Source organism: Helicoverpa zea, chromosome 22 (assembly GCF_022581195.2).
Source record: "Helicoverpa zea isolate HzStark_Cry1AcR chromosome 22, ilHelZeax1.1, whole genome shotgun sequence".
Lineage (NCBI taxonomy): Eukaryota > Metazoa > Arthropoda > Insecta > Lepidoptera > Noctuidae > Helicoverpa > Helicoverpa zea.
The window spans coordinates 1,702,789-1,715,517 of NC_061473.1; the positions used below are offsets into that span (position 1 = coordinate 1,702,789).

A 12,729-nucleotide genomic window follows, 5' to 3' on the forward strand; every position below is an offset into this window, starting at 1 on the left:
GTTGGAAAAGGGCTCGGGAGATGATGACTGTCCAAAATGTAGACTCAATAGTTAAACAATGGACGTGTATTTCAATGATTCACGGGACAGGGAAGTTACTTATATTTATAAGAAGAGATTAAATGTTGAGCTCAGATGACAACTCAGTCGGTAAAATCATTTTAGGCTTACCTCTTACTGAAGTTTAACTACTAAATCAAATTGAAATACCTGTATCACTACAAATCAATATAGGCTTTCATGGTCAATGTCACAGTCATAACATCCAATTTCTAAGGATTCACTTCGTAGGCAATTGGATAGTTTCACGAAGCCATACTTTGGCCAATCAACTATGAGATAATGTTGGCAACTGTTTGATCTGGCTAAAGCTTTTGACTTTGTTTATCATCACGAAAATATTGGATAGAACAATAATGATCCTTCACGATTCTTATCATGCCCGGTACGAAATAGACGGGTAAATTAATTAAAAAATTAAGAGAAAAACGAAATGAAATAAAATATTCAAATGTTAGGAGAATTTGGAATTTCCCAGGGGTCAGCTTTTTCAAACGCGTCGCGTGGATAAAAATACCCTTCCTCAATTAATGGGCTATACAACTCTTTATTTATGTTGTACCTGAATTAGTTCCTGAGATTACCATCTTCAAGCAAACAAACTCTTTGAAAAATAAACGAAACTTTTAATTTCTCTCAGTAATGACAACTGTAGCGTTCACCCTACCAGATTACTTTCGCGACGTCAAAATAGAGCAGTATAAATCTAAGATAATATTATATTTGCAGACTAACTTAGATAATTTGTTGTTACCTGATTAGCGCGACGTAGAACTTGCTATTTTAAGTTCTCTTTATCTAAAATGCGAATGCACTGGAGTTGGCATGTACAGAAGACTTCAACAGATTCTCAACCTTATCACAATCGCGGAAGGTAAATGTTCGATTGGTAAACTTTGACAGATTTGGGTAGGATGTCCTGCTGGCGTTTGTACGTTGGCCCTCCCGATAGATGTTGCTAGCTGTATCATGTTTGACGATGTATTATTGACTACGTACATGATGAATTGCATTGACACCGTCACCTTCGTTCCCTTTCTTTTCATTCATAACATGATAACTAAACAAACCAACATGTTTCAAAACGTTTGTATATAGCTTTTTTATAACAAACATTTTCAATCTCTGCACTTTAATGTCCAGCCTTAAATCGCAAAAATTTTGTAGTAAAAATAACCGATGATACTTTGAGTAGGTATAAACTTCATACCTTTAGTGAGCTTATTTTTAGCTTCTTAAGTCAAATAATAAAACAACTCAAACTTAATAACAAATCATTTATTCCAATAAAAAAAAGATCACGCGCAAACAAAACATTGCAAACTTAACAAATGTTGGCTCCAACAACCACCAACGATAGCACAATCCATCATTCTTCCCTCTACTTCTTAATACTCTTATTACTCTTAATACTCTGTCTTCTTTCTCTCAAGAACAACGCTTGGATGGCATCAGCTGATAACCCTTTGGTCTCCGGGACACAGAACTGGCTGTAGACAGCTCCAATGAAGCAGATGATAGAAAAGAAATAGAAGACAGGGCCTAAGCCCACAGCTTCTACGAGAGGGTTGAAGATGACTAGTGTGATGAAATTGAACACCCACGTGAATGCCATCGCGACACTGTTGCAGAAGCTTCGCACCTGGAATGTGTACAATTTATAAGTTTAGGACTTAAGAAGCAAGCAGGATAAATTATGGAAGGAAAGATTTTACGGAAATCCACGTGGTATGGGAAATCCACCACCCAAAAAATGTAAGGAACTAAATGTTTTACCTCACATTTAAAATTATCAGCAAGATAAGTTAAAGACGATTTTATTAAAGGAAAACGCTTTATGATTGTAAAATGTATGAAGCAAAAAAGTTTTGCAGATGTTTATCTAATCATTAGATAAACATCAGATTGTTTTAACATTAGATTCTAATGTTAAAACAATATAAAGTTATATGCATTCATGAATGAATCAGCACTTTTTTTATACTTTTTTTTATTTAAGAAGATTTACTGTCTGCACTATTTTTTTCCCAGCCTGACTGGTCCTGTTACCCCACTGCTAAGCAAAAGACGAGGTGAAAGGTCTCTCCCTTTTAATTTCAGACCAAAAATTCGGACTTAGAATTATATACAAACCTCAGGCAAGAAAACTTCAGCAGTCAACACGAAAGGTATGACCGCACAGCCCAGCGTGAACACGAAGCTGAACCCATATATTAAGAACACAGTGAACCAGGCCGGAGCCCAGTGGTATTGCAGCTGAGCTCCCAGGAGTGCTGTGCAAATCCCAGACCCGGTCGCGGTGAGGATTAGGAGGAACTGTTGTGGGAACAAGACAATTAGTATACTGCTAGAGTTTTTAGCTATATTTTAAGGATGTACCTATAGGAAAGTGATGGCAAACGTATGTATTATGCCAGAATCTGCGCAAAGCTCAATTAAATATACTACGGCCTGTAAATAAAACGTCAGAAATACAACGTTTAAAATCTTATACGGAAAATTCACTTTGCACGAATAGATAAACAACTCATAAAATTGCATGCGGCACATCTAAAAAAAACAGGATCTACTGTTAGAATTTGAGTAGTTCCAATTGTATTTTCTTCCACCAGGGGTTTCAATCATCAGTAATCGGTTATGTTGTTCCCGAGATTACCACGTGTTTAAGTAAACAAACAAACTTCAACTGAAAAACATTAGAATAGAAGTTCTACCTTACCTTTCTCCCAAACCTATCAATAGCCAGCACGCACAAAATACTGGCCACCAGAAAGTCCAGAGCCAAGAATATAGCGCACTGGTTAGCTGGCATAGTTGGCACAGCTTCTTTGAACAGCGGCTCGGCATACACTTGGAGTACCACGCAACCCATCATGATGGATAATGCCATGATGATCAGGACTGTTGCTAGAGCACGCTTTGAAGATTTTGATTTTTCTGTTGAAGAAAGATTTGGGAAACTTTAAAAACTGTTGGTAGTGATGAAGAATTAATAAATGGCCCCGACGGGCAAGTTTCTGTAGTGCGACTTTCCGTGGTTTTATAAGGATGATTTTGCTCGTTGCATAACAAAAGAGTCTACTGGTCATGAAAGTTATTGCTTGGGTTATTATTATCGTAAATGAACAGACTTTTTTGTCAAAGAAAACTAAGTCTAACTTACTAAAGTGCTTCCATGCTGATTCACTCTTCCTTTCTACTGGAACTTCTAATGTCTTTTCTACTAGTTCACCAATCACTTCTGGATCTAAAAGAAAAAAGGATATATTAAAACGTCGAGTCTAGCAAGGTGTCCCTGTTTATTTACCGTCTGTACTTGTGAGTTCATTTCAAACATTGATATAAGAATTGAAAGAAACTATAATAATCAAGAGACTTTTACGTTTATATGCCTCTAATTAAAAGTGTGGTAGGTTTTAGTGTAATTGTCTATCGGTGTTCTGTACTTAGCGCAGTGTCTAACTGCAACCCTTTGCTAAGACTGGTAGTTCAAACACCACTATCGACTGCCAAAAACTTAAACCGCCCAATATAAATTTTTTATTCATATCCTTTTCTTGTTTTGGAATGCTTTTCGGGGTAAAGCATTGATAGAGAGGCATTGCTACAACATGTGGGTACATGGCTATCGTAAATTTTGTCGAACTGGATGAGGTGGTTGTTACTAAGCCACAAACTCCCAGATTCAATACAGACTCAGTCATTCTCCCATTTTCGTCTTTATTTAATTTTTCCTATTCGCAAAAGATCATTATATATTTTCATGAATTGTTTTTAAGAGGAAAACATGTTTTTCGTCACATTAATGAATTAAATAACCGCGATAAAGTATTAAATAATATAATATAATGTCATTCTTTTAATAATGCCGAATTATTTGAAACACAAACATTTTTAAGCTAACCACCCAATATTTTAATTACCGTAGGTTTTCCCCCGCATCAAGTACTAGGCGCCCAGATAATACTAGCAAATAAACGATATCTCTAAGTAAATACAGTAATAAAGTTATCTCAGACTTGAGTACGTGTGTTATTTCTTTTTACTCGTTTATGCCGGTAATGATCTTCAAAACTGCCGAGTTATTTTTCATAATATGTTTATTCAATGATTACTTAAACTATGACGCACAGCCTGTTATCCTTATTGTTAAAAAGTCTTTTGGGTGTCGTCCTGATAGCGACAGCCACTTTTAGTATGAATATCAACGTTTCTTTCTAAATGCTTTTTAATAATTTCCAGTTATATAAAAAATCCCACCAGTATCACTACCTACCCTAAACCTGACCAAATTTCGACAAGCCAAACTTCTGACCAATGAAGAAACACTAGTAAAGAATTTACTCAACTTAATGGTATTGAGTTACACTAGACTGCACTTGGTTAGACTAGAAGCCGACCTGAACATATTTTCGAAAAGGCTAGGCAGATGCAGCTTGAAGGATCTACATGGGGCACTTACGGTACAGGCCTCCTCTCACACGGAGAAGATGCAGGTTGGTGATTTAAGACTTAATAGTCCAGTTTTCCTCAAGATGTTTTCCTTCACCTTTTTATCAGCCATTGGTGTAGCCATACTTAGAAAGTACATACAAACTTAGAAACGTTGCAGTGGTACTTGCCTAATCTGGAATCGAACCCGAGCCCTCATACTTGAGAGGTTGGTTCTTTACCCACTAGGCCACCACGACTTTTACGCAGTTACATGGCCCATGTAACATGGGGCAACTAGGGTTTATTATTGGGTTCAGTCTCTGTGGTTTACTTAACTGGACTGATATACAAAATCAACGTCACAGATAGACAAAAATATTAAAAGTCAATCATTCGGCATGACTCACGAAATATTTACAATGAATCAAAAATATTGATAACACATTAGGCCTTTAATTGACGTAGGTTTATGACGTAGATATGATAATAATATGCACACATTTTTGTAGGTGAATGAATGCCGTCATTGATTAGGACAGTAGGTGCAGTATCGATAATATCATCATGTACTATAAACATGAATGAACATTAACACAGGTCATTGAGAGCTGGATGGAGCTTATAGAATCAGTACGTATATTGTATGTAAATAGCTTTGACTTATGAGATCATGTATTCAACACAACCACAACCAAAACAGATTTCATTCAAGTCGCTACTGACAAAGATGTGTATCAATAATCAACACTAAAGGGTTGCAGGGTTGAAGAGGTCAGCTAGGCAGTCGCTCCGTGTACATCAAACACTAGTACTCGGCTGTGTACGGTTAGACTGGAAGCTGACCCTAGAATAGTTGGGAGAAGGTTAACCAGACGAGTTTGAATAAACTACTACTATACCTTACCTACGTGCGTTGTGCGGTGGTAATGCCTGACTATTTATTAAACGCAACGAACGAACTTTCACTGCTTAGAACTTTGCTCGTTATTTATCCGTTTAAAATGGTGTCTACCTTAAAATCTTACATTACCTTGGTTAAAGCTGGCAAGGCTGTAAAGTTTAACCAAAATGAAATCCTGTGACAAAGGATAGCTTAAAAACATACTTCAGGTTTTTACTATTTTTTTAAACTAACAAAAGCAATCAAATTCATATAAAAAGTTCCTGAAATGGTAAGCGACTTTCCTTACACACTCTCCCAAAACTACTTCACAACGTTTGAAAAACGTTGGTGAGTCTTCGTGAGAATTAGGAAATAAATCGTCCACAACGCTTCTGGTCTGCTCATTTTACACTCGCTCAACTAGTGCGGGCATCATGTGGTCAAGAAAGTTTTAATTGAAGTTAAACTACTTACCATTGCCAGCTGCTAATAAAGTCTCTAGTCTCGGGTCCATCTGCAGTCTTATCTTGGCTATCTCGGCTTCCACTTCTTTAGACTTCACGTCCAGGTGTCGGTAGAATGCTATTGCTTTTGCTGCTTCCTGCAAAGAGCACAAATGTATTAAATTACATACGTATTTTAAGGAATTAAGAGCTTGTGGATATGTAACAGCTGCGATTGTTCAATGATAGCCGGGACCTACAGTTTAACGTGCCATCCCAAACACAGTCATTGGTGTCTAGTACATACAAACTTCGAAAAGTTGGTACTTGCCTGACCTGAAATCGAACCCGCTCCTTCATACTCGAGAGGTGGGTTCTTTGCCCACTAGGCCACCACGACTTTTTTCCCGGATATCATTTGAAAATCTTTGATAGCTATCATGTAGTTACGGGAAGTCAGAAGTCAGAAAATCAGGCAACCATTTTTATCGTCGTCGTAGTAGCTTTTTCATCGTCCCACTGCTGGGCACAGACCACCTGGATTGTTATGTTTTTTGAAAAATCCATCGTAACAGTTTTCTAGGACAGGCTGATGACATTCATAGTCTTTATCATTAACTGAACTATTTTAGAGGTATTTTCATTATTATAGTTTCATAATGTAACTTAATATCGTACCTCTTCTCTCCCCACAAGTACTAGGAACACAGGAGACTCAGGGAGTAGCGCGATGAGTAGTATACAGAGTATGGACAGCGTCAGATGTGTGTATATCACTTGCATATACGTTAAGTATCCGCCCAGGGTGTATGTGATGAGAATACCTGGAAAAGAAAATGAACTTAAAGTTCAGTGATATAGAATTGAAAATAGCAAGGTTTCAATTAATGATCATTAATTAAATTGTTAACGTGTGGTTCTTCCAAGTGTTTAGGTAATTTTCTTGTGAAAAGCTTCACGATATACTTCTACATGACAGCTTAGTAACAGTTTTTCGGTTCATTGACAGGTCAGAAATGACTGACAATATTATTTCGTACATCTGGTTGGTTGCTACCATCATGGTAGCTCGAGTAGTTAAATGTATTGAACTGATCTGGGCGATTTTGATTTGCATACATATTTTTCAACATACTTTTTTTTTGTGGAAAATTGCCAAGTGACCCTCAGATGCAGCGTGTCAGAGTGTCAGATTCTTAATGAATGAAACCCACCCTGTTCCTGCTCAAGCCCTTTATCAACAAGGGCCGTGGCAACTCGTGCGAAGAATCCCGCAGCCCCATAGTAGTAGCTGCTTACTTTATGATCCTAGACTTAGTTTAAAAAACCTTTTTTTTGAAAATTCCGTTGACTAACCCAAGAAGTATCCAGAAGCGGAGCTCGCAGTGAGCCCGCCTCGGATGGAGTCGTGCGATATCTCGGAGATGTATATTATGGCCATGTTCTGACCAGCTATGCCGACTCCCGCTATGCACATCGATATTAACTTACCTAAGAAGTATCCAGAAGCGGAGCTAGCAGTGAACCCGCCTCGGATGGAGTCGTGCGATATCTGGGACATGTAGACGATGGCCACATTCTGCCCAGCTATGCCGACTCCTGCTATACACATCGCTATTGACTTACCTAAGAAGTATCCAGAAGCGGAGCTAGCAGTGAGCCCGCCTCGGATGGAGTCGTGCGATATCTCGGAGATGTAGATGATGGCGACGTTCTGACCAGCTATGCCGACTCCGGCCATGCACATCGCTGACAGCACGAGGGGTATGCTTGATGTTAAGGATATTATTAGCCATGCGAACTGGAAGTGAGAAATAAAGTGTTATAATTACATGAGAGTGTGTAAGATTGTAGATACCTGCCAATGGTTTATTATCACTGTAATTTAGAAGTTTGTTGAATAAAAATATTATGGAAATTACAAAAAATAATATATAAGTTTAACATATTCATTTTCAGTCTTAGTTCAGCGGTAAGTAGTTGCAGTGTTTGGGCTCTCATGGGATTAGGTAAATATAATTTTTAAAAATATAAAAATATTAATTTTATTAAATCGATTATCCCGTACACGTTTAAAGGATATTAAATATCAGATTCCTAAAGTAAATCAGAAAAATCCTAGGTTCTGAATTGTGACTATAAGCTATTTTTTGTGACAATTAAAACTCTCTCTTTTAAATATCGTCTTCCAAAAGTAAATCTACTATATACTTTGAGGGTCAATTAAACCTAAAACGTGGTCAGATATCAGTTAACTGTGTCGACCTCATTATAACCTCAACAGTATAAAAATCACAAAACATACTCACAACGTAAGGCAGCGTAAACATCATAGTAGCATATTTCCTCCCAAACGTGTTAAAGGCGTACCCACAGAAGGGGCTGATGATCAGCCCTCCAATGTTCGGCAGGCTGCCCAAGAGTGACACGTCCAGAGAAGACATGGGGCTGGACAGCATCGTGGCATTGGAGAGGAAGTTCACCACGGTGATCGATGGCCATGCTGACACGAAGCCTGTTTGGCATGCTTGGAAACATACTGGAAAAGAAACGGGGGCACGCATTAAAGAATGGAGTATTGAGGTGATTATAAGCTTTTTGGGCAGGATCTGACCAATCCATCCAGTAACGCTGCTAAAATATTTTTTGCCATTTTACATAGACATAATGACACATTTTTATACTGCACATATTTATGTTAGACAGTTCTTTCCCGCGGTTTTATCCGCAACCCGGGAAAACTTCCTTATTCCTATGGTCGGATAAAATAGTCTATAGCCTGTTTCTATTAATGGTCCATCTAACACTGAAATTATTTTTCAAATAAACACTGAACACTTTAACATTCACAAACTCAGATTGTTTTTATTATCATATTTATATCAGTTCTTTAAAATCTGAAAATGTATGATTTATTTGAATGACATGACCAGACTATGAAGTCTGCCTTTCTTAGTACATTCAGTTACTAAATTTTTTTATTGTATTATATTTATTGTATTGTCTAGGCGGCTGGTTGACGCTTCTCGTGACCAAAAGGATGGCTATTACCTCGGATAAAGGATCAGCATGGCTATCCAACGAGGTAATGCTGCCAGCCTCTTGGGTACGCGCCCAGTTGACAGCGATGGGGATGAATTTTTTGACGCGTTTTAGATATAGTGTTTTTTAATTGTTTTACTAGGATAGTTTTTTTTTAGTTGTAAATATCCATGTAAATAAAGCCAAAAAACTTACTAAAATCTGTAATGGTATCGTATGAGGAAATGACATTTCTCGTATTTACTTTTGTCTATCATCCGTATTTACTTAAATATTAGTTTTACCTACTATTAAATAGTATAATTGATAAGAAATGCCACGTGTTATAGTGTACTACGAATGCAAGATAAGTGCAAGATGTATGAATCTAAGCACGTTTTTCTAATCACGAGATATTGAACGAACGTGCATCGTCATAACATTTGTGTAGTGCACATATTGCACAAAGCTCCGAAATGTGGCTAACGGCCAGTTTTTTCATCAAAAGTTAAAGTTAAAGTAATGTCTAAAGTTAAAGCAACGGTCAAATTTGTTTTTTCAAGGCTAAAGTGACAGCAAAATTCATAGAAAAATTGAATTTAACCGTTACTTTAACTTTAGTCATTACTTTGACTTTTACTTTGGCTTTAACTTTTGATGAAGAAACTGGCTGTAAGTCCGCTATCAAAAAATGCTATTGTATTGAAAGTATTCCGATTCGATTGTTATGCATCATTTAAAAATAGCATGGCTAATTGTGTATTTTTGCCTTTTTTCTCGTTACAACCGTCTACTTTTGTTTATTTATACACAGAAGCTGTTGAGGTTCCTTTACTAATAAATAAATAAATAGTTCGATGTTAACTTTTAATAACTGAATAACTGTTAAGCCATGAAAAAGAGTAGGTAAGTTACAGGATTTACAGTTAATTAAATCCTTTTCCAATTTGGCAATTTGCAAAACATCTAAACGTTCGCCGCAATATAAATTCTACAAACGAAAAACACGCAGGATTATCTCGTAATAATATATTTTTTTGGTTTAGAGCCAGTTTAATTCAAAATTCAAAAAATAAAGATTAAGTTTAACAAAATTTAAACCGTTTATCAGATTTTCATAAGCTGTAACTAGATCCTACCCAATCACTCAATCTTCAATCAACATTTAAAATACGTCCCATTATTTGAATACAGGTGCAACAATACCATATATCATCATCATCGTCCTGCCCTTATCCCAATTTTATTGAAATGCCACATAGGTATAGTTCAAAACAAAAAAAAAACGTTACTTACTTATTGCAGTAGCCAAACTCTGTATCAAAAACTCCGAAGTCCTCACTTTATCCTTTTCCATGTTCACAGACACTTTACAAAACCCTCGCTATTCATCAAATGACACATTTCTATAAATTATAACCAACTAAATAGGATCATAGTATCTTTATAATGTAATACTGTTTGCTGCCACGCTGGCAAGCAAATAAGTGTGAGGCGAGCGACTCAATTGTCTTCCTTGTTGTCGCTTATCTTATTATTCAATATAGGTTAATGCGTGTTGTTCATAGGTCGGGAATCGGAAGGATTAATGGTGCTGGTAGCCTGTTTTTTGTCAACTGCGTACCTTTTTCTGTGCTGGTGTGAGTTTGAAGATGTTGCGGTACTTACTGCTGCTGGCTTTTTCGAGCTTTCTTTTAAGACATAATTTACTGTGTTACCATATCCATGGATATCCTGCCGGGGTTAAGGGATTATTCAAAAGAATTACTTCGAAATGGCTACAGAAGGAATAAAAATATGTTTGTAAAAGTCTGACACTCTCTCTCACTGCTCCCGCAGTGAAGGGTGTCATCAGATGATTTCCCACATGAAGAAGGTACCTAGAGTATACACATCCTTTTTAAAAGAATCAAGAATAAGAATCTTTATTTGCAGAGACACGGTATTAGGTACAGGTGTAAGAGAAGAATTATTAAAATCTGCCTTTTCAAAAAAGCTCAGCAACATGAAGCTTTCTGAAGTCATTTTATTTTATATTTATTATACAAGCCAGCATAATACTTTTGTAGGTCAAAGTTAAACAATAAGAACACTGCATTTCCATGTTAAAATGAATGATAAACTTTTAACCTGTGAAGAATTATTGTAGTTAATAATTCGCATGGCCGATAACAAGAGCACTCACCCTATAGTCTCGTTTATATCTGATATACAAACATACGCCAATACAAGTTTATTGCTTAGGCTATTTTTGTATACCCTAAGATATATTTATTTATTTATTTATAATACTTTTTGCACAAATAGTACAATGGCGGACTTAACGCCTTAGGCGTTTTCTCCCAGTCTACCTTTGGGTGGTGGGGAAATAGTAGTGGATAATTAAATCTTCATTGAAAGTTTTTCATTGGGTAGGTTTGTTCACTTTGCATTTTTTTTCTTAGCCCGAACTGTCCCACTGCTGGGCAAAGGTCTCCCCATTTTATCTCCCCACCTCTCGCTCCTTCTATTGTTCCCACCAGGTCGTAGGCGACTTGGTCGTCCCGCCATCTTTTCCGGGGCCTACCTCGTCTGCAGTGGCCGTCTTGTGGTATCCACTGGGTGGAGGCATTTGTCCTGTCTGGATGCATTCAGCGGATGTGTCCAGCCTAATTCCACTTTAATTTACAGTAAAACAAATAGACAAATGCAAGGTATCCTTATTTAACAAAATATTTCTTAAAACTTTCGTTTATTATTGAACAAAGTCGCGGGAAAACACAGTATTGTAGGTATCATCTGGCATTTTTCTTTATTCCGTCTAAGATAATAATGATTTAATTACTTATTTACTATATAGCAGTATAAAAGTTTTAACGGTAGATATGTGACAAGACAATATTTATTTTCTTAATCTTTCTTTTAAGAATCTCACAATTGTGGTTAACAGTTTCAATATTTAACGAACTGTGGTAGACAGGTTGTTTCTTGCATTCTATGGACCACGTCACTTTCCGAAGAAAATAAGATAGGACTTTCATTATAATCTTTTTTTCTTTCTATCTCAATTTGTTCCGTGGCATTCATGTATCTTTCTCATCATGATCATTTTCTTACTTGAGTCAATCATTTGAACTACCAAATGAACATAAGTATATGCTAAAATAGCCCACCGAATCAGCAAGCTGAAGTGGCAGTGGGCTGGCCATATTAGCCGAAGAACCGATAACCGTTGGGGTAAACGAGTTCTAGAGTGGAGACCACGCCTCGGCAAACGTAGTGTAGGACGTCCTCAGGCACGGTGGAGTGATGACTTGCGCAAGACGGCTGGCAGGAGCTGGATGCGAGCAGCCGAAAATCGATCTCAGTGGCGTGCACTTGGAGAGGCCTATGTCCAGCAGTGGACTGCTATAGGCTGATGATGATGATGATGATATGCTAAAATACCTACAAACAGACTTTCACAAAGCAGCCCGGAGCCTTTTTTTTTTTTTTTTGAAGATGGTGATTGATACACCCGTGCATCGGAGAGCACGTTAATGTCGGTCCTGCGCCTGATTTCTCTCCGGCATTGCCGTCCCATCGGGCTATGAGAGTGAAGGAATAGTGAGTGCACCTATGTCAGCGCAAATGCTTGTGCACTATAATATGACCTGCGCAGTTGGCTAATCTCCTTACATGAGCCAGCCGCCGTAGCCGATAATCGGCTAGGAGGACATCATCATCATGCTAAAATAGTTTACCAGCTGCCCATTTCAAATAGATCCTAGCTTCTTTGCATATTATTTACTTAAGCTTGGTTATGAACTACACACATCTAGTACCCATTTCTCCAACATTCTGAAAAACTTCTTTTTATCTCAATCAATGAGAAGCCTAAACCATCTTTATACCCAGGCACTACATTAG

At 37.4% G+C, this 12,729-nt stretch overlaps 1 protein-coding gene across 1 annotated transcript; it reads right to left on the bottom strand.

Moving 5' to 3' along the window:
• Nucleotides 1–1,323: 1,323 nt before the first annotated feature.
• Nucleotides 1,324–10,266, bottom strand: LOC124641553 (facilitated trehalose transporter Tret1-like). Its single transcript, XM_047179654.1, has 9 exons — nucleotides 10,138–10,266; nucleotides 8,130–8,359; nucleotides 7,447–7,621; nucleotides 6,499–6,644; nucleotides 5,852–5,978; nucleotides 3,224–3,307; nucleotides 2,780–2,997; nucleotides 2,194–2,376; nucleotides 1,324–1,702 (listed from the first exon to the last, which is right to left on the bottom strand). The coding sequence occupies exons 1-9, from the start codon at nucleotides 10,196–10,198 to the stop codon at nucleotides 1,442–1,444; spliced, it is 1,485 nt and encodes a 494-aa protein (XP_047035610.1). The 5' UTR covers nucleotides 10,199–10,266; the 3' UTR covers nucleotides 1,324–1,441.
• Nucleotides 10,267–12,729: the final 2,463 nt, after the last annotated feature.

What these genes read in the sequence shown, in the direction of transcription:
- LOC124641553 (XM_047179654.1), bottom strand. Translation starts at nt 10,198, where the DNA reads ATGGAAAAGGATAAAGTGAGGACTTCGGAGTTTTTGATACAGAGTTTG. An exon ending in TGTTTACGCTGCCTTACGTT is followed by an intron (nt 7,622 to 8,129) that starts GTGAGTATGTTT and finishes TCTCACTTCCAG; the next exon opens with TTCGCATGGCTAATAATATC. An exon ending in TACTTGTGGGGAGAGAAGAG is followed by an intron (nt 5,979 to 6,498) that starts GTACGATATTAA and finishes TGCTCTTTGCAG; the next exon opens with GAAGCAGCAAAAGCAATAGC.